At 53.3% G+C, this 21,594-nt stretch overlaps 1 protein-coding gene across 1 annotated transcript in view; it reads right to left on the bottom strand.

The window, feature by feature from the left end:
* Nucleotides 1–5,310: 5,310 nt before the first annotated feature.
* Nucleotides 5,311–21,594, bottom strand: part of CORO2B (coronin 2B) — a 139,931-nt gene continuing 123,647 nt past the window's right edge. The window contains exons 4-12 of the mRNA XM_033851896.2: nt 19,403–19,552; nt 18,579–18,743; nt 16,575–16,691; nt 16,339–16,443; nt 15,717–15,813; nt 12,025–12,137; nt 11,616–11,706; nt 11,270–11,409; nt 5,311–7,307 (exon numbers count right to left, since the gene is read on the bottom strand). Coding sequence (XP_033707787.1) covers nt 7,176–7,307; nt 11,270–11,409; nt 11,616–11,706; nt 12,025–12,137; nt 15,717–15,813; nt 16,339–16,443; nt 16,575–16,691; nt 18,579–18,743; nt 19,403–19,552 — 1,110 coding nt within the window. The 3' untranslated portion in view covers nt 5,311–7,175. The remainder of the gene's footprint in view (nt 7,308–11,269; nt 11,410–11,615; nt 11,707–12,024; nt 12,138–15,716; nt 15,814–16,338; nt 16,444–16,574; nt 16,692–18,578; nt 18,744–19,402; nt 19,553–21,594) is intronic.

Genomic DNA, 21,594 nt, shown 5'->3' with positions numbered 1-21,594 from the left:
CACGTGAGCCCTGGTGGCAGGGAGCTGGGGGGTGGGGTGGGGAGAGGTCTCCTATCAGGCTCCCTCCCGTCAAGCGTCCAACAGAAGTGACACGTGGCCAGACGTGCGTTGCTCACCCCATCCAACTACCCACGTGGGCAATCTTTTCTGGTCCAGAGGGACCGTGGAGACATGGGAGGAAAAGCCCCAGTTCCCATTCCTGGTGAACTGAGCAGAATAAGCTTGAGGTTTCATCCCAAGGGAAACAGTTAGTAGCCAATCCTATGCTATTACATGTGTTTAAACTCTTAAAAAAAAAAAAACCCAAACCTTCCTCTCTTATTGAAAAAATTTGTTTATTGTAGAAAAATGCAGATATTCAAAAAGGATCGAGTTAACCTGTTATCCCATCACCCTGAAAAAATCACTGTTAGCCCTCTAGTTCCTCCCAGACATTCCTCTCTGCATTGCATGTGAATTTTAATTATGAATTAGAGTGGAATCTCTTTGAGAACAAGAGCTATATCTTGTTCATCTCTTTTGTCCCAGCACCTAGGATAATACTTGATGTAGAAAAGGCGCTTGATAAATATTTCATAAAATAGTTTTTTGAATGAAAACTGTCTATTTGCCTCCCAGTAGGCAAAGAGAGACAAATAAGCTACTTTCATTATCATTACAAATGACTTCACCAAAGGATGGACAAATGTGTGAATGTCAGGCATCCTGAGGCAGGTGGGGGACAGGTTAGGGTGGGAGACCCTAGGGTGGGTGGGGGACTTTCACAGGACAGTGCCAAGCAGCCCCAAGAGGTGAACAGTTCTTTTAGTGACAAAAAGAACCCAACGGAGTTAAGAACGGCCATTCCTCTGTGAGCTAGTCTGAAGGTCACTTGTTAAGCAGGGTGCAGCCAGCTCTGTCCTAGGTCCCCCGCTGGGGATGGTGCCGGTTTAAGAGAGGTATAAAGCAAGGTGCCTAGGTCTGTTGGCAGGGGGTGACTCATCTCCCATCCCAGCTCTGGATCCGTTCCTGGGAGGTCTCCTCGCACGACCCCTTTCCTCTCCCTCTTCTCCCCATCCCCCTCCTCCCCTCCCCCTCCCCCCTCCCCTAAGATGAACATCCTGAAGCCCCAGGCACCCCTTCCCCATCCCCTCCCCCCCACCCACCACTAAACCACCACCCTCGCCTGGCTCCCTGTTTCACAGCCTCCCCTGATCCCTTCCCTTTGCTTCAGCCAGCGGGAGGGGTTCATTGCTGCTTCAGCTGAGTGGCGTCCAGCCTCCCGGGGCAAGGATTCAGGGCTTCCGTGGTCTAGCCGAGACCCTTCTTCCTCTGCCCCGGGCTGTATCCCTGCCCGGGACGCAGCTCCCATTTCTCTCATCGGCGACTTCCTGGAGACTGCGAGGCTCTAGAGCTGGTGAGCACCAGGCCCGGGCTCGGCTGTGACCACCGGGCTGCAGAGGTCTGGCTCAGACCCCTTCTCCTCCTTCCCTGCCTTTTCTTCCCTCCCTTCATGTTCCCCGGCGCTTCCTTCTGCCACCTCCTCAGCTCCCAGCCTCTTCGAATTGCAGACTCACCAGGCCCCTCCCCGCCATTGTCCCTTGGGCAGGGCAGGGAGGGGGGAGCCGCTCAAGGTCACAGAGCAGGTCAGGGGCTGGGCTGGGACAGGAACCCCGATCCAGCCTCTTTCCAGCTATTCAGGACAGAACAGGCAGCCTCAGAGGAAGGTGAGGTGAGCGCCCTCCTCTGGCCGTTCCTTGGAGAGAGCTGACCTGGGGCAGCGAGGGTCCTGCTGCCCCCTTCTGAGCCTCCCTTCTTTTGATACTTGGGGCGTTTCAGATGCTGGCTCTTCTGTGTGCCTGCATGCCACGAGGCCCTCGTGCCTATGGTTGGGTTATTCATTCTGGGGTGAAGTGGGAGGTGACAGAAGGGGACCCAGCTCCAAAAAAATGGGCTTGATAAGAAGGCCATAACCTGCCACCTGCTGGCTGGATTCAAGCTCCAAGCAAACTTCCTGGTCTTTGAATCTTGCCTTAATCACTGTGACCTTGAAATCCAAGACCTTTGTCTTCAGTGTCGCCATCTCCCTCCTCCCAGCTGAGCCCACCCTTTTTCATTGCCCCCTTGTTTCCTTTCCTCGGTCCTTCAACCCCGTTCACGTCGGCATCCCAATCCCAGGGGGACATGTATAGGTAGGGCTCTGGCAATAAGGGCAATGCTTAACCCAAAAGGACGGTGCCCATGGGGGGGATTCCAGGCAATGGGACAGCCAGCTATAAGGGAGGGGCTCTGGGACAGGAGTTTCGTAGAACTCTGCAGACCCGACCCTGTAGATGCTCACCTTCTCTCTCACAGTAAGGCTGATCCACTCGTGTCTGTTACTGAATTAAAATTCTAAGGGAAGATAGTGTGCAGGTTGTTCCCAAATAGAAACACACACGCACAGAGAGTAAGGGGCTTCTGTCAACATCGCCCTCTTCCCTTCCCTGCTCCAAGGGCCTGCATCCCCCCTCCCTGGGCTGGTGGACTGGAGGGGCAGGGGTGGAGGACAGGGATCTGGTAACGCTTCCTGTGGTGAAGGTGAGTGTCTGCTTCTGCCCCAGACAGCCCTGTCACCGCAGCCCTTCCAAGCAGGAAGGCTAAGGGACAGGGCCCTTGTGGTGGAGGTGTCTGCAATATGAAGGCATTTTCCACAGTGAAGAAGCAGCCACGTTCTGCACGGTCCACTGGCAGTCTGGGATGTCTGCCCAGCGCCAGGAGAGGGTTTAAAAATGCCCAAGCCCATCTTGGGCTCTTGGGAGGCTGGCTGAAGGGAATCTGGGAGTCAGCAAATCCCTAACAACTGCCTGTTCCACACGGAACCTGGCAGAGGGTGGAACTCACCCCAGCCTCCAGGGGCTCCACGTCCTGCTGGGTGACACCATATCCATACATGGACCACTGCTTGGAGCCCCTCAAGGGCAGGCCTGGTTCTTTTTTTTTTTTGCGGTACGCGGGCCTCTCACTGTCATGGCCTCTCCCGCCTTGCGGAGCACAGCCTCCGGACGCGCATGCTCAGCGGCCATGGCTCACGGGCCCAGCTGCTCCGCAGCATGTGGGATCTTCCCGGACCGGGGCACGAACCCGTGTCCCCTACATCGGCAGGCGGACTCTCAGCCACTGCGCCACCAGGGAAGCCCCAGGCCTGGTTCTTTCCCATCTCTGGGTTTCCAGCGCCCAGTACTGAGTAGATCCAGCTACTCAGGGTGTGTTAGGCTGAGTTGAAAACCCAGGTAGGTGTTGGTATGTGGAGGGCTGTGAGACAAGAATTCTAGGCATGCGCCAGAGGAACCTCTCCATACAAGAGAAGGGTCTGGAGTTTAGCCTAAGATGTTCTCACTTGGAGAAAAGAAGGGAGCAAGCACCTGGTGGGGAACATGGCAGTGGGAAGGGGTACAAAGAGCTAGAGGGTCTTGTTCTCCTATATGGTTATAATCATCAAAGCAACATGGTGGGCAAGGCCGTAACTGTCAGCAGGATCAGTGTAACAGACGAGGCATGGAGTACATCCTGGTATGTGAAGAACTAAAGGACACGTGGACAACCAACAAGCAATTGATGGGTTCATCAACAAATGCAGCTGGGAAGTGGGCTGCCTGGAGAGAAGCCACGTTCGACTCTGACCTTGGACAATCTGCCATAGTAAGTGATGAGTAAAGAGCTGCCCAGTTGGGCTCAGAACTGGGGGTCCCGTGGGACAGAGGCACACATGAGACAGGTCACCTGCTCCCCTGGGCCCAGGTGGGAGGACGCCTCAGTCAAGGACCCAGCTCCACCCCCCTTCCTTGGCATCCCCGGAGAAGGAGCTCACGAAGGCCAAACTCTCAATGACCTTAGCATTTCTTTCAAGCCCAGGACTGTGAATTGATCTACAGCAGAAACTCCAGGAGTGTCTTTTTCAAATTCATGTTTAGCAAAAGTACTTTTCTGCACCCAAGTCCTGGAGGAAGCCACCCTGCTGCTTCCCTTCGCCTGATATACTTCTTGTTTGTATCACTCGTGCTAGACAATGGGTGGTCTTGGGGATCTGTCCCATTCTTCCAAATGCTGGTGTAGTGGAAACTCAAGTGTTAGACCAGGAATGGACCCTCCAATTTTCCTATCCCCCCCTTTTTTTTTGGCTGTATTGCGTGGCACGTGGGATCTTAGTTCCCCGACCAGGGATCGAACCCGTGCCCTCTGCGTTGGAAGCATGGAGTCTTAACCATTGGACTGCCAGGGTAGTCCCTATACCCTCATTTTATAGATGGAGAAAGTGAAGCCCAGAGAGGAGAAGTGAACTTCTTCCCGTCACACAGCCCGTCAGAGGCAGAGCTGGGCCTGGACCACGCCCTCCCTGTCCCGGTGTCCTGTCCACTGCTCTTCCACTGCCTTTTATCATTTCCTCTCCTGCCCTTTTTTCTAAGGCTTTCATTGCTTTCCTGTGGCTCTTCTGAGTTTCCTGTGCTGTCCACACTGCCACATCCCTGTCCACTTTGCAGCCTGACGACTCTGCTCCATGACAAGTCTGGCTGGGTCAGAGAGCGAGGGTGTCCCAGCAGCCTGGCAGCCCCTGGTCTCACGATGGGCCCCAGCCCTCTGCCCAGAAGACACCCTGCCCAGCGCTGAGCCTGGCTGAGGACCGGGAACACATGCCTCCTCTGGCTCTGGGCTCAGAAGATCCTCGTCCCTGTGTGTCTTCTCCGTTACACCCGCTAAATGACCTTCAGCATGTCACACTCTGGACCTGATGGCTCTTCTGGAAAACGGGAACAGTTAGAACATAGCACCTAGAGCCGTGAAAATCAAAGGAGTCAAATACGTGGAAGAGTGCTTTGTAAACTGCGAAGCACCATTCCAATGTGAAACACTGGTGTCCTTCAGACCCCAACACAGGGCTGGACCCACAGCAGATGCCTACTGAATAACTGTGGAACAGTGGTTCTCAACTGGGGGCGATTCTGACACCCCAGGGGCCACTGGGTGATACCTGGAGACATTTTTGTTTATCACAACTGGGTTCGGGGCGCTGTGGCATCTGACTGGTGGAGGCCAGGGATGCTGCCGAACGGCTTACAGGGCGCAGGACAGCCCTCACAGCAAAGAATTATCTGGCGCCGTACGTCCACAGGGCTGACGTTCAGAAGCCTTGCTGTAGATGGATGAAAGTGTGAAATGGCATCTGTAGACACGGATGTGATTTGTTGTTCCACTAAAGCAGAGGAGCTGTGGCCGGGGAGCTGACCGTCAAGATACCATGGTGACCAAGAGCAGGAACCTCCCAGGTTAAATGAGCTGGCCGTGCCCGGGTCCGACAAGTTGAAAACATTTTATTTCAATTCTATCCTCAGGAGGCAGCATAAATAATCACAGAAGACCACAAAGGTCAGGGGGGAAGAAAAAAAAGCTTCAGAAGTGTGGGGAAGAGGAGATGTAAGCTTACACCGTCTAGCTGCGGGGTCTGGGGGGTGAGGAGACCCTGCTTTAGCTGGCCGAGAGGGTGGAATGCTCTTGGGGGGAAAAGCCCGAGGGGTCAGGGGGGCTTTCCCTGCCCAGGTCACTGGGGGCGCTTAGGGAGCCCCGCCTGTGTGGATGGATGCTGTGCAGGGCGGCCGTGGGACAAGCAGTGTGGAGCACAATGCATCTAGTAGGTCCTAGCTCATGAGAGAGAAGAGTGGACACCCACTTCCTGGTGCCCAGGCCAGACCTCACCCCTAAACTGTGACTTTTCTAAGAACAGTGTTCATGGACTCCATAGGTAGTGACAAATGAAGGGAGAGAAAGAGGAAAAAAAGAAAATTGTAGAAGACCAAGTGAAATGTGGCCTCTCCCAGGGTCCTGTGACCCTGGGCCGCTTTTCAGTTTCTTTATCTGCAAAATGGGGAGAATGCTCCCTTCCTCTGGGAGCTGAGATGAGGCTCAAATGGGATCCTAAGTGTCGAAGGGCTGTGTAAACTTTAAAGTGCTACACCCACGTGAGGGGCTGTGGTCATCCTACAACTGTTAAGGCTGACCGTGACTGAGAGAGCAGGGCCGAGACATGCACACAGAGCGGCCCCTGGAGCCATCCGGCCCCTGCTCGGCCTCCCCAGGGCCAGCTCCACCCTTCTCAGCCTCAGCCTCCAGGAGGAAGAGGCCTCATCTCAGAGGGAGTCCCCTGGGGGGTGGGAGCAGAAGGTGGGGGCCGGGAGGACGTAGGGACACTGAGTGTGAGGGGCCTCAACTGGGCAGTGAGACACATTGGCACTACTGGTGTTGGGAGGCTCCCAGTCTTCTCCTCCACGGAGACTTGGGCCCTGGTGATGCCCCCGTGGGATTGGCATCTTGATGCAGTGGGAAGGGTCCGGGCCTGAGGTCTGCACACCACTGGTCCTGGTCCTGGGTCCACTGTTCATCTGCTGGGTGACTTAGTCAAGCCACTACCCCATTGCAACCCTCAGTTCTGTCACTTGTAAAATGGAGACACGATTCCCTACCCTGCCTGCTTCACAAAGTCAATGGGAGAAGGGTGTTGCCAGAGCTTTGAAGAGCCTCAGGGGAAAGCAAGGGGGCATTATGGCCTTGGCGAGCGATCCTCTTAATTCCCTGAAGATAAGAGAGAGGGGACAAGAGACAGGAAGGAGTTGGGCTGCTCGCAACCCTTGTCAGGTGAGTGGGCTTCCAGGGCTGCGGGGGCGGGGGGGGGGGGGTGCGGGGAGAGAGGTGGGGGATGGGAGGGAGAACAGCTGATGCCGGCAATCCAGCCCTTACTGTGCGTCCATCAGGGCCACTGTGAGCCCCAGCAGGGAGCACGGAGATGTCCTGGCAGCCCCCTTTGCAGGGGAAAAGTTCAACCTCTAAGTCTCCTGGGGTCCTGGCTTCCCCCTCCGCTCCCTGGTCCATTGAGGGCACCCCTCGGGGAGTCCAAGGTCTTTGCCAGCCAAGGGGAAGCCGGGGCTCCTGGGGTGGCAGGGGAAGGGGCTGCCGGCCTGGGTCTCCGGGAGAGGCTGGGGGCTTTTGTTAGCGTGAGGTCGACAGGTCAAAGGTCAGCTTCCAGTTCTTGAGGTGGCAGGTGGGGTCCTCAGGCACTCCCCCAGCTCCAGTCCTGGTTCTGTCTCTGGGGTCACCGGAGAATGGGAAGTGAAGGGACGAGTAGAAACAACGGAGAGATCGGCTTAGAAAGCAGCCCAGCCGGGGAGCTAACAGTTCTTGGGGCTGTTGCGCAAGTTTTTCAGCTCCAGCTGTAGCTGCCGAATGCGGATGTCCTTCTGGGCCAGCTCCTCCTTCAACCTCCGAATCTCATCCTGCTGCCGGAAGAACATCCGGAGGAGCTGGGGTGGGCGAGAGAGGGGGCCGGTGAGCCGAAGAGAGCAGGGGAGAAGGTGACATTTCCAGGGGGCACCCAGACCCCCAACTCCACCCCCACGCCCCTTGCAGCCGCTGTCCTCCTGGCCCAGGCCTCCCACCCCTCCCCCATGCCGGTGTCCCAGGTGACTCAGGTCACTGCCGCTCTCCCTTCTCCAGGTTCAGCGCATGGCTCCCACCCACGTCCACCCCCAGCCCGTACACCGTGAGGCAGAGAAGAAAAGCTCTGGCATATGCAGACCCGCCTCGGGCACTGATCCAGGGTCACTGAAGAAGGGATGAGTCCACACAGGCCAGTTTTCCAATATCCCAAGCTCACCCTTTTAGGGCTTCAAACCGAATACTTCATTTACCTCCCACTCGGAATAGAAAGCTTTCTAAAATGTTCTGCATCCTTCTCTTCTTAACGAAGCTCAGGATACAGAATGGAATCCAGCTTTTTTTCCTGCTGACAGGGGACTAGCACGGCGCACCAAAGTCTGCACCAGCCATCGCTGGAGTGGCCACGGGCAAAGCATGGGAATCTGACAGACCCTCGCTTAGATGGCTCCCTGGATTAACCAGCCTCTCCATTTCTTCCATAAAACAGACTGACTGACGCCCGCAAAACGCAGCCTCCACAGGCTCCTGGAGGACCCCACACACTTGAGCTGAAAGTTACCAATAAGCAGTCGCGTTGGTCCTCAAACTGCCTACTGTGAGTTGCATCTGTTTTTGTATAATGATTGCACAGTTTAATTAAATATGACATAAACTGATGAAATAGGAATACAAAAAGAGAGTTGCTGTTTCCATAAAAACTAAGTTGAATGCATTTGAGAATCTTGAAGAAGGGTGTGCTAAGAAAGTTGTTACTGAATTAGGTGTGGATGACATACACATAAAAGATGGGGAATATTCTATATCTTGATTGTATGGTAGTGGTCACCCAGCTGTAGGCATATGTCAAAACTCATGGAACTGTACACTACAAAGGATGAATTTTACCGTAGGTCAATTACACCTCAATAAACCTGTCTTAAAAAAAAACCCGGGGGACTTCCCTGGTGGTCCAGTGGCTAAGACTCCACGCTCCCAATGCAGGGGGCATGGGTTCAATCCCTGGTCAGGGAACTAGATCCCACACACCACAACTAAGAGTTTGCATGCTGCAACGAAGATCCCACATGCCATAACTAAGACCCAGAGCAGCCAAATAAATAAATAAATATTAAAAAAAAAAAACTGGGGAAAACTTTGAAAAAACAAGGGCTTTGTTTTCAGATTGATTTTAAGCTCCACTTAAAAGAAACTGAAACTGGAAACTGGAGTTAAAGTGTGATTTATTTGACAAAGACATAGCAGATCCCAACTGGGACGTCCTCAAAGAAGAGGCCTTGGTCCTACATCAAAACGTGTGGAATGAATGTATATGTTTTACATTTAAATGAAAATAAATTGTTTAAAGAATATATATATGTCATTTTTGTGATTCTTTCCTTTAACTGACTTTTTTTTTTCCTTAACCAACAAACCAGTCCTGGTTACATCTGTTCACAGGGATGCTGTGGTGTTTGCCCTGCACTAAGTGATGCTACGCACTCCTGTGCCTTCCAAGTTCTCAAAGTTTCTCTGTATAATTTTTTGGATCTACTTTTGTTTAAAAAACAGATTTACTGAAGTATAATTCATGTACCATAAATTTCACTTATTTTAAGTCAATTCAGTGAGTTTTAGTAAAATTACAGAGCTGTACAATGATGTCTTCTCCCCTGTGTCAAGCTACCTGTTGTCTCTTCACACTTAGACCCATGTGTCTACTGTTCACAGCCCCATTATCTCATTGGTTGCTTCCAGTCTTCTGTGATGATTAAAACTGTGGGTAAAACCAGAGTAACAGACTCTGAGCAATTTTTTTTTCCCCAAGAAGCAAAGTATCCAGGCTGTAGTGTAGAGAGATTGTGGCATCTGTGCTGTCTGCTCAGAGACCCTTTAAAATATTTCTCCAGGTCCTCCATTCTGATACAGACAAGTCCATAGCTAAAGGTTACTCATTGTAACTGCTATTCACCCTGCCTTCTCCACACCCAGTACTAGAACCAACTTCAGGTTCTTGTTATGGCCCCGGGCTATCGCAGCAATTCAACTATGTCTACCTTCTCAAGGTACTTAAAAGAAAAAAAAATTTTTTTTAATGGAAAACAAAAACAAGTACCCATCATCCATTTTCAGGAAATAACATGCAAGCACTCTTCTTCTTCTTCTTCTTCTTTTTTTTTTTTTTTTTAACTTTTTGGCCGTTCCACGTCGCATGCGGGATCTTAGTTCCCTGACCAGGGATCGAACCTGCACCCCCTGCACTGGAAGCACGAGTCTTAACCGCTGGACCACCAGGGAAGTCCCCATGTGACCACTCTTGCTTCGGTTTTACTCTTACCTACTTCCCCTGTACCACCCTCCTCGCGATTATTTTGAAGCAAATCCCATGGATCACATGGTCTCATCCAGCCTTAGAAATCTGAACATCCCTCTATAATGGCACATAAACATATTTTATAGCAATTATCAATTTACCTGCCAGTTTCACCTTTAAGACTGTGAGGTCCCAGAAGTTAGGAATGGTCTTACTTTTATGAATAACAGCGATAATTATAAGTTGGTGTGACAAGAAATCCTGTAAGATGGCCCCATGTTATCCTCTCCTTTCATGGGTAGACGGGGCCTAGTAACTTGCTTCAAATGAATAGAATATGGCAGACATGACAGTATGTCATTTGCAAGGGGAGTTGACAAAAAGACTGTGGCTTCCATCCTGGACACCCTCTCTTCCTCACTGCCATGCTGTGAGCAGCCCTGTGGAGAGGTCCATATCGCAAGGACCTGAGGGAGGTATCCGGCCGACAACCCTTGAGGGACTGAGACCCTTAGTCCAATGACCTGTGAGGAAATAAGTCTTGCTGGCAACCAAGTAAGTGAACCTGGAAGCAGATCCTTCCACAGGTGAGTCTTCAGATGTGACTGCAGCCCTGGCTGATGGTTCACACCCTCATGAGAGACCTCGAGCCGCGCTCACCCACAGATACTATGAGCTAATAAATGTTTGGGGTTTAAGTCCCTAAGTCTTGGGGTAATTTGTTACATGGTAATCGAGAGCTAATACAGTTAGCCTCTTTATGCATTTAACGTGAGCAGGAAGAGTGCTAGATACTTAGCAATGGTCTCTTTAATGCTCACAGCATCTCATAGCCCCGTTTTACCATGAGGAAATGGACTTAGGGAAGTCAGGAAACATGTTCAGGCACAGCCAGGAATTGAGAGGGCCAGGATCCAAATGCAGGTGGGTCCCTGCCACCATCTCCACCGCAGCTGCATCAAGCCCAGGGCCTGGCACACGGTAGGCATTCCGTGAATCCTGGCTGAGCTGAACTACGCTGGTGCCAGGGACCGAGGGTGTGGCTGGAAGGAGAGACCTCTGGGGGGCGTGGACAAGGCCCAGCTCCGGTTACCCCTGATGAGCTGCTCCCTTTCCAAATGGTACAAAGAGTACTTTCATCAACATGCAGCCTCTTCCACAAAAACAGGAAATCATCAGACCCTGCTGCTGCTGCCATGCCAGGGAGGAAAGCAGTGCTGTAATGCATGAGGCTGGCTTTCCCCATGAGTCAGGAATTTATAACTCCAGATGACAGCCACATTCTGAAATGGATTCACGAGGGGACACGTAACTCTGGGTTCGCACGTTTGAGGGGCATCAGTATCCCTACCGTAGCCCAGCCTCTAGTTATTGGGGTCAGAGGCAACGGAAGCCAACAGCAGGCTACTTATGGTATTTGTCAGAGAAAGAAAAATGCCCCAGAACGGAGCTAGCTTAAAGGCCTGAAGCCCATAATTGAAATGCAGAGGTCTCGCTCTGCCAGGATGTGTGGCAGCAATAACTTATATTCCTTACCTCATTCTCTGTCCTGGGTGGGACATTTTCTAATAAATCTATTCCGTTGACCACAACGCTCTTCTTTTCTTTGATGGGAGCCTTGAATACCATTTTGGGGGACTTCTTATAGCCTTCTTTCAAAGACATCAGCACAGGATCTAAGAAAGGCAAGGGACGTGTTCTCACCGACAGTTCCATTGACTGTCAAGTGATGGTGGCTCTCACTGAACACCACGCCCGACAGTCGGCTGAGTGTGAGGGCAAGTTCAATTAGGAGGATATGCAAGGGGAAGGGGGTGGGCTAGACCGAATGCCAAGGTTGCAGTCTCCTAGCCTCTTCTGGGAAGCCCACCCCTTGCGGTACCTCGGTTGATGCCTCCCAGCCACTCATCGGGGGTCAGGGCTGGCTCTGTGCCCGGCGTCATGGGGTAAATGTCTTCCTGGTAGGAATCCGACTGCAGCGGGGGAAGCAGAAGAGTGGACAGATGGGGGGCTGCTGAGAAAGCCCGTGCTCTCCAGTCAGATTCTCCTCTTTGCTGACGTCCAACCGCATACCTGCTGCCCTGTCTCCGGCCTTTGTACTCACAGTGTCTCCCATTTGGAATTCCCACCTTAGCCAGCCAAACTGTCCTCACCTTAGAACGGCCTCCATCCCCCACCCCAATCCACAGGAAAAGGGCTCCTTCTTCTGGGCTCCGCCAGGCTTACAGTCAGTGGCGAGAAAGCTAGGCTTCAGTGTCGGGGCCCTTTGGAACCAGCCCAGCCCCACTCACCCTCCGGGGCACGATCATGGAGATAGGCTCAATCAGGCCCTTGAGAGTCACCAGCTTGTAGAATCGGAACACCTCGCAGGCAGACACATCCAGCCCGTGCTTGGGCATAACCCCTGTGGACAGGCATACATACGGCTACATGGGGTCCCGGGAATCCCCCCTCATCGCCCCTCCTTCCTGATGACCTTGGCCAGGGGAAAGGCACAGGTGGAGGGCACTAGGTTTGGAGGCAATGACCCATACAGTAGACAGGAAGGGGCTGGGGGCTTCCTGAGTCAGGCTCTGTCTCTGGGTGGTAACTTCTCAAATAAGCCCCGTGGGCCGGACCTGCCTCACCAAGGGGCACGCTATAGATTTGGGGCCTTTGAGAACTGGAAGGGGCTGCAGAATTATTTGAATCTAATCCATTCTTTTTACAGATGAGACTGTATAAGCCACAGAGACCATCACCTTCTGAAATGAACTGGTTTCCCGAAGCCTCTGTGCCCCCAGTCTTCAGAGAGAAAGAAGGAGGGAGAAAGCTTTCCCCGTGCACCCCAGAGGTTTACACGCAGCCCAAGACTGCCGTTCCGTCATGTGTCTTATAGGATCGACAGGGGTGCGTGTGTGCATGTATGTCTGCGTGGGCACCAGATACAACATCCCTAACAGCTGTATCATCTGGGCACCGGCTGGGGCAGCAGTGCAGTGTGGGGTTAGGAACACAAGCTTTCGGGTGGGACAGAATCCTGGGTCTGAATCCCGACTCTCCCCTCTTTCTGGCCGGGAGTCCTTGGGCAAATCACTGCTCTCTGAGCTCCAGCTTCCCTGGTGGCCTAGAGGAGTCCAGTAGTGGCCCCTCACGAGATGGTCGGGGGACTGAGTGTGAAGATGCTTGTTAACTGCCCGGCAGTGATGAGCACAGATAACATTAGTTTCTTTCTCCCTGATCTGAATATGAGTTAAGGTTCTACCTCTCCTCGGCTGGAGCAGAAGGCTGCTCTTCCAGAGAAGGGAATTCCAGGAGCTGGAGGGAAGTGGCATCATGGTACCAAGTGAAGCCAGCAGACTTGGGTTTGAATCCTGGCTCTGCCACTTAGGAGCTATGTGACCTGCCTGGGGTGAGTGACAAAGCCACTTGGAACCTACGAAAAGTGCCTGGCTCGTGGCAAATGCTCAACAGTGGCCACAGGTGAGGAGGACAAGGAGAAATAGCTATCCTCAGTTGCCCCTCCCTCCTCCCCACGTCCTGCTGACCCAACTTTCTTTTTTTTTTTTTTGCGGTACGCGGGCCTCTCACTGTTGTGGCCTCTCCCGTTGTGGAGCGCAGGCTCAGCGGCCATGGCTCACGGGCCCAGCCACTCTGCGGCATGTGGGATCTTCCCGGACCGGGGCACGAGCCCGTGTCCCCTGCATCGGCAGGCGGACTCTCAACCACTGCGCCACCAGGGAAGCCCTGACCCAACTTTCTAAACATCTCCTGGATCCATCCTCATCTCCTCATCCCCATGCCATCCCCCTAGTTACCATTCTCTCTTGCCTAGAAGTCCACAGGGGCCTCCTCACTGGTCTCTCTGCCTCCCTCCTGCCCTTTCAAGATCCAGTCTCCCTACAGAAGCCAGAGCAATCTTAAACCAACCTTTCACATTACATCACACGGTCCCACTCCCACCTACCCATCCACCCAAGAAAAAGAAAATTCTACGAGTTCCCGGTGAAACCCCAACTCCTTCCCCTGGGTGATGGTTAATGTCGGTGGGCCCAGTAAAGTAGGTGGCCCTCCCCAATGTGGGTGGGCATCTTCCAACCCATCGCAGGACTGAACAGAACAAAGGCCAGAGGAAGGAGGAATTTGCCCTTTTTTCCCTGCCTCGCTGCTTGAGCTGGGACATCTCATCTCATCCCCTGCCCTTGGACTGGGATTCACACCATCGGCTCCCTGGGGTCTCAGGCCTTCAGACTTGAGCTGGATTATACCACTGGCTTTCCTGGGCCTCCAACTTGCAGAGGGAAGATTGTGAGACTTCTCAGCCTCCATGATCACATGAACCAAATCCTTGCAATTCCCCTTTTATAAATATACTTGGTCGTTTCTCTGGAGAACTCTAATATACCCTGTCTAATGCATCCCATGGGAGCTGGCCCCTGCACATCTCTCCAGCTCAATCCCCTAACACTTGCCCATCTTCCGCATGTTTATGCTTAGCCACACTCGCCTCCCTTCTGCTCCTAGAACATGCCAGGCTCTTTCTGGCCTCAGGGCCTTTGCACTAACTGTTCTTTCTGCTGGCACTACTCTTCCCCTTTCCTGCCTTTCGGATCTCAGTTTAAAATGTCACCTCCACAGCAAGGCTTCCCCCGACCACCTGGTCTAAAACAGCCCCCGTCACTCTCTGTTCTATTACCCCATCTGATTCTCTTCTTAGAACTTACTACCATCCAATATTTTCCTTACTTATTTGTTTACTGTCTGTCTGTCCCTCAGTGGGATGTGAGTGAGGCTGTGTTCTGTTTTATTTATCACTTTACCCCTGGACTAGTCCAGGGTCTGGCACACAGCTGGTACCCAGTACATGTTTGTTGAATGACTACAGGAAGGAACAGGAGACAAATACTCTGCCAGGTGTTTTGTATACATGATCTCTAAGCTTTACAACAGCCCTTCAAGGTAGGTTTAATTATCCCCATTTTAAAGATGAGGAAACTGGGACACAGAGGGGTTAGGGACACAGTCCCTAACCAGAATATAAACCTAGCTTGGACTCCAAAGTCCAGGCTGCATTTTATACTATTTGATGATGGGGTGACAGCGAGGGAGGTGGGGATGACAGAGCCCTGGGGAAGGGTGAAGTCAGTGGAATGGTCATTCGGACCTCAGGCATATCTCTGGGCCTCCATTTTGCTGCTGGTCCCTGAGAGGGGTCCTTGGGCCCCTCCAGCCCTGATGTCTCTGAAGCTGGCCCTCAGGCCGTGTCCATAATCCCAGATCCTCAGAGGGACAAAACCAGACCCAAATTCTAAGGAGAGGAGGGAACAGATCCCTGAAGAGATTCCTTCCTCTGGGTGATTTGGACCCCAAATGGGGGACTGCTGAATCGGATGCACTGCCAGTGTGAGTCACTGGGCATGAAGATTTCATTGTAAGGCTTTAGCGGTGGGAGAGTGTAGGGCGTGAAGGACGGACTCACTACACTCGTCAATCCTGGAGCCCTCTATGGGATTTGCCTGAGAACCTGGGGATGCAGTGAGGGGGACACCCTGGAATTCCTCCTGTCTTCTCAGGCAAGGACAGAGCTGCTTTGGGGGACTGAGGGTCCTGACTTCCCAGAGGCTTCAGGAAGGGACATGCTCCTGGACCCCGTTCTGACCTTTAGTTACTGAACCTCCTCCCACCATGTCAGAACAACAATGGGCTTTGGCCTCCCCATCTGCAAACGGGAATGAAGGTACCGCGCACACTCCTGAGGCTGCTGATGGCCAGAGATGACGGAGCACACCAAGCCCCATGGGGTGACGGAGCCGGTCTTCAGGCTGGCTGAAGGAGGGCGGGCTGACCTTCACAGGGCAGCAACCAGAGGTTCCATTCTGACCTGCCCATGAGCCGTGGCCTTCTGAGTCTGACTTTTCATTTTGGGGGCAGGGTGGCCCAAAAGCCAAATTCCAGTGTCTCCTTCTACAGCCTAACAACCGCAAGAGCCCCCGGACCCCCTTACCGAGGCCTTTCTGCGGGGCCGGGGAGCGGAACTCCATGAGGTAACTCAGGTAGGGCTTCTCGGTGCTGATCTCGTAGTATCTGATGTTTCCATCTCCCTAGGAGCCGGGTGTGGGGAGGGAGGTGAGGAAGGAAGAGAGGAAGGGGCGGGCTCAGCAGGTCCTGGTCCAGCGGGCTGCTGAAAAGAGCCTCTGCCATGCCTCCGAGGTGGTCAAAAGACCCAGGAGGCCTGGCTACTAGGCCCCCAGTAAGGGACTTGCTGGGGGCGGTGGGGGGGAGGTCGGGTACTGTGCGCGTGCGTGCACGGTCATGGGCCTACAGACAGACTTTCTAACAAGATCTCCTGGCAGGTGCCTCCAATCCCATCATTAGGGATGATTCACGTCAGGCTCTGATCCTTATTCCCAAGTCAAACCCCACTCCAATCCACCCCTGAAGGAATTCTCAGTCACTGACACCTCAACAGAATGAGTGTCCGACTTGAGGGTAGGTTTTGACCCATGTTGGGTCAGGGGAAGGGCAGGGAGGCTAGGCTCTTCTTGGGAGGTAGGGCAGGAGCGGGGGCCCAATGGGGGCAGGGGTCTCCCACAGCCTGTCCCTGTCCCTCCCCCATCTTCTCCTACCTTTCCAGCCAGGTAGAGCATGTGTGTGTCGGCGTCGTAGAAGGGGAACAGGAGGCCGGAGAGCCCATCGATTTCCTCCTCGATCAGGGGCATGGACAGGTCCTCCTGCGGGCCGGGGGCCAGGATCAGCCCGTATCCAGGCAGGATGGTACCTCGCCTTCCCCAATCCCAGCAAAGCCCCCGGAGTAACAACGCTTTGACGTTGCCCCATCCGCTCCGGCCTCCCTGCGGCTGACCTGGTCCCAGAGGGCGATCTGTCTCGTGTTCCACCTGGAGACCCCCGTCGTGAGAAGCCGCTTCATGTTTCCCAGGAAGACCACCCGGTTCACTCTGTGGTTTTTGCAGTTCGCCTCCTGGCAGGGACAGAGAGCTGGTGAGCCAGGCCCCAGACAATAGGGTGCTGGACTGGGCTGCCTGGTGGCCCCCAAACACACGTCCATGTCTTAATCCCCGGAACCTCTGGGTCATCCACGGGGGCCCTAAATGCCATCACAAGTGTCCTTATTTAGAAGAGAGAGGTAAAGGGAGATTCCACAGATGCAGAAAGGAGAAGGCAGTGTGACCACGGAGGCAGAGATTGCAGAGGTGAGGCCACAAGCCAAGGAAGCCACCAGAAGCCGGAAGAGACCACGAAGGCTTCTCTCCTAGAGCCGCCGGAGGGAGCCAGACTTCCGGCCTCCAGAACTGTGAGAGGATCAGTTTCTGTTGTTGTAAGGCACATCGCTTGTGGTAGCTTGTCACAGCAGCCACAGGAAATGACTACAGGTGCTGTGGGGCAATGGAGGCTGGGGACCAAGAAACCAGGCCTCGCTGCCAGGTCCCAGAGCGGATGGGGGATGGGGAAGGAGGGAACTAACTGGACCAAGTCCCAGGCAGGGCCTGAGCTGGGCTGGGTGCCAGGTGCTCTCACCAAGGCATCTCTGAACTGTCACAACAATCCCTACTGCAAGGACTCTCTGAGGATGGAGAGCTCGAGGCTCAGGAGGCCGGGGACTCATGCTGGTTCACTGCGGGGCGACTCACTTCACCGGGGGCTCCTTCTAACTGGGCCATCCTCTGCCTTCTCTCCTGCCTCTGGACTTATGACACCTCCTTTCCCTCCTAACACATGGCGGCCCCTTGCCAGGATGAGTCAGCGTGAGGCAGGACCCAGAGGCTGGTGGAGCAGTGCAGAGACCCAGGCTGGCGTCACTCACTCTGGATTTTAGTTCCAAGTTCTGCCGAAAAAGTGTAACCCTGGAGGAGTCCCTCACCCTCTCCGGGCATGTGTCCACATCTGTGAGAAGGAGGTTGGGGTCTCTGCTCTCTTACATCTTTTCTGCTTGGCATGGGCTCTGGGGTCCAACTGTCTGGGTTTGAATTCTAGCTCCTCCTGTAACTGTGAGAATCAGGTCAGCCCCTCTCCAAGGGGCAGCGTTGCCATGTGGGAAATGGGAAGAGTAACAGTACCCACCGCAGAGGATTAAATGAAGGGACGATGGGGAGGCCCGGGCACAGTGCCACACAATGAGCTCTGAATAAATGGTGGCTAATACTAACGACACTAATAACTATGGTGATTATTGTTTGTAGTAGTAGATGACATTCTGGTCCTGCAATATTGGCTTTTTCCAAGATAAACACAACCAGGTCACGCACCAATCTTTCTTGTGTTAGGAGGTAAACCTCAGATTTCATCCAAATTTTCCATCCCATCTAGCTCCATGACTGGCACGCAGTAGGTGCTCAAGAAATGTAAATTTCTTACTCCCAAATGACATCGAATCCCTTCCTCAGAGTTAAGACCCAGAGTCAAAGACCAAAACTGGAGCTAAGTTCACCATCCACCTCCCCTCTTGGAGCTGTCCCTGGGACTGACACCCCGAGCCGCTTTCTCCAGGCTCGTCCCATGCAGGTGGCTGGGCAGTGAGTCCAAAGTCCCCTCCTTCTGTGCCTACGATGGTCAACACCCAGGGATTCAGCGGGGGTTACCAGTTTGGCCCCCAGAACAGGCAGAAGAGTCCCATCTGGGGAGAGGGGTGGAGTCTGTGGGAAGGCTACTGAGGTCCCTCCGCTTCCAGAACAAGGCAGGGCTCCTATGAGCGGAGAAGAGCCCAGAACAGATGGGGTGGTCCCCAGAGGTGCAGGCCAGGTGCTCGGGAGAGGGGAGCTGGCACAGCCTTTCCCTCCAGGGCCAGCTGAAAGCAGAGCCCTGGGTCCCAATACCTTTCCTTCCCCTCGAGAAAGATGCGGGGCTTCACCTGCAGAACGCGGCCGGAGCGGGGCTCGATCACACGCAGTTTCTTGTCCTTGCACGTGGTGGTAAGCAGGCTGCCGTCAGTGTTGAAGGACATGCAGAGGATCACGTCCGAGTGGCAGTCTATCATCTTCACCGGTTCGCCCACGTCCAGGTTCCAGATGAGGACCTGGGAGGGCGGATACACAGGAGGCGGGCTCAGCCCTGCTGCCGCTGGCACGGGGTGGCTGTCCCCAGCCTGCACCTGATGGCCCTGGGAGAGACGCCCCATGCGGGGTTGGATGTGCTGGGATGAGGGATGGTGTCGGTGGGTTCTATATCAAAGGCTGATGTGTCCCTGTCACACAAATCCACAACTATCCTTGGGCAGATCCCAGCCCCAGCCTGGGCTCGGTTTCTGCTTCTAGCAAGAAGTGTGAGTGTTCCTGGCCAGGTTCCACTGGCCGGCACACCTCTTTTGAGGGCATGCCTGGGGGTAGGGGCTGGGGCTCCATTCTCCCCACCAGCAGCTTTGGATGCTTCTTTTTTCTACTAGGAGGGCAGCAGCTACTTCTTGGTTAAGAAGTGACCAGGCAGAGAGTGTGGGCACGGAGTGGGCATTCTTCTCCAATGTACCAGTGCCTCCAGCCTCTGTGAACCCCAGGAATGACGGGCGCACAGAAGATGCTCAGCTGTGTTGTTGAACGAGCGAATGAATGGATGTGACAATACTGGTTAACAGGCTCGGGAAAGTAACAGTGCTCCCTACAGGCCCCCCAAAGTGCCTCTCTCTCTCCCTCCACTTCCCCGCCGAGTCGGCTCTGGCCACAGTGCCCACCAGCTGCCCACCTTGTAGTCGTAGCCAGCACTGAACAGGATGTTGTTGGTGGTAGGGTGCCACTCGACCAGCCCCACGCGCCGGCTGTGCCCATGCAGCTCCAGAAGAGCCTCCGTCATGTTCCGCTTCAGCCCGCCCTCGGGGATCTCCCAGATCCGCACCTGCAGAGGGGAAGGAGGGCCTGGGCTGGCTGGGCAGGGCCAGGAGAAGCCCCTGCTGCCCTCTTCCTCAGACACCAGGCTTTCGGAGATCTGCCTAGCAAGGTATCTCCTGGCCAGGGTGGTGGGCAGAGCCTGACAGGCCTGAGGGGGAGGTTGCAGGGTGTGGCTAGAGAGAAAAGAGACCATCTCCTCTGTGCCTTTGGGAGGGTTTCCTCCAAGAAGCCTCTGCAGACCTTGGCGACTGTTCTTACTGGATATCGTGATTCTTATTGTCTAGCCAGGCCCAGAGGATCACACAGGGAGCAGCTTTTAGCAAGTGCTGTATTCAAAGCCTATCTCTGCTTCCCTTCCACACCCTTGTAATAGTGCCTTCAGCCCCAGCGCCTCTGTTTGTACCACATGGCCTGTCCCTCACTCTGTTCCCCACCCGGGATGGACACCTGAGCAGAGGGAAACCCATCTGGGAGACTGGGAGGCCCGGAGTCTCTCCTGAAAGATGATGAACCGAGGGGCAGAGACCGATGAGATGCTGGAGCCTGAGCCGAAAGGATGCAGAGCCTGGATGCAGCTATCATCAGGCTTATGGATGCTGATAAAGAAGCAAAGAAGAGAGAGGAGGGTGCAACTCATGGAGAGAAGCAATCACGCGGCCCTGGAGAGAGAGAAACTGAGCAATTTCTCTGCGATCTTTGAATAACCCCCTGATTATTTACATCAATACTGGTAGGCTTCTGTTTCTCAAGCCAAGCATACCCTGCAAGTTTCAACTGTTTCATCTATAAATGGAGCGGGGTGGGGGGAGTCTTTGCCTTGCCTGGCCTACTGGCAGAATAAAATAAGATAGTGGTTGTAAGAGTTTGTAAACTATAAAGTGCTCTAAAGACCTATGGAATTATAGTTCTTGTTATAATTGTTATCATCATCATTAATGCTGTTTATTACGATCTAACTGGGTGGAGAAGAAAAAGCACACGTGACTATAGCTTAGGACACCTTTAACACAAACATTTAGAAAATCTGAACTCCACCCTTGCCAGTAAGGAGAAAAACAGGGAAGACAGCTTTGAGATACCATTTATAATCTTCTAAAATAGCCAACTGAAAGAAACAAAAAAACAAAACAGTATGGACAAGATTATACGGGAACTTATAGATTCAGTTGGTGTTCGTGGTATTACAAAACAGAGTAACTCTGTTTTGGAAGCAATTCGGCAATCTTTAATAGGAACCATAGAGACATTTGTATTATATTCCTTGATCTAGTAATTTCACTCTTAACATTCAATATAAGCCCAAATCTCCACGCACGAAGATGTTCATTGCAATACAGAAAATTCAGAAATACTCCAAGTGACCAACATTAGGGCAACAATTTACTATGTTACAGCAATATGGACTATTAGCCATTTGATGATAATTCTGAAGGCTATGAATAAAGAGGAAAAACATGTTAAAGAAAGCCAAAGGCAGTCCCAAAGACAGGGCAGCAAGGCTGGGAACCGGGGGTACCTCTAAGGGAATTCCCTTGTGGGTTTCCCTTCTTGGTGCTTTACCCTGAGACTGTAGAAATGAGTACTGCCCACATGTTGTGTTCCCCTGAAGACCCAGCTTGGCACATGTAGACCATGGGAGCCTCCAGGTCCAGTCAAGGATTAGGGGTCACCCTTAGGAGTACCATTCTCAGTTTCAAAAACATACTTGAGAAAAAGTTTATAATTAGGGGACAGTTTGAGGTTTTCCTGTCGTCATTGAATCATCTCCTGTGGTTGCTCCAGCTCTCCGGGAAAGCCCAACACTCACATAAGCCTGCATGGTGGCAGGAGCCTGAGGGAGGGAGGTGATGGAAAGGGGGCCCAGCATGCCCTACGGTCTTTCCCCGACAGCCCTGTGCAAGCGCCTTCTGAGATGAGGTCTCGTCTGGAAATGGCAGGGAGGGTGGAGTGGGGACCAAGGTAGATGACTCAGTAGTCACCAATAAGACACTCATTCTTCTTGTCCCCAAATGTTCCAGAGGAAGGTGACCCTTGAAGAGCGGAGACTAA

The sequence above is a fragment of the Tursiops truncatus genome, chromosome 2 (assembly GCF_011762595.2).
Source record: "Tursiops truncatus isolate mTurTru1 chromosome 2, mTurTru1.mat.Y, whole genome shotgun sequence".
NCBI classification, from domain to species: domain Eukaryota; kingdom Metazoa; phylum Chordata; class Mammalia; order Artiodactyla; family Delphinidae; genus Tursiops; species Tursiops truncatus.
Note: the sequence above shows the minus strand (reverse complement) of the source record. Positions and strands in the feature narration are given on the sequence as shown.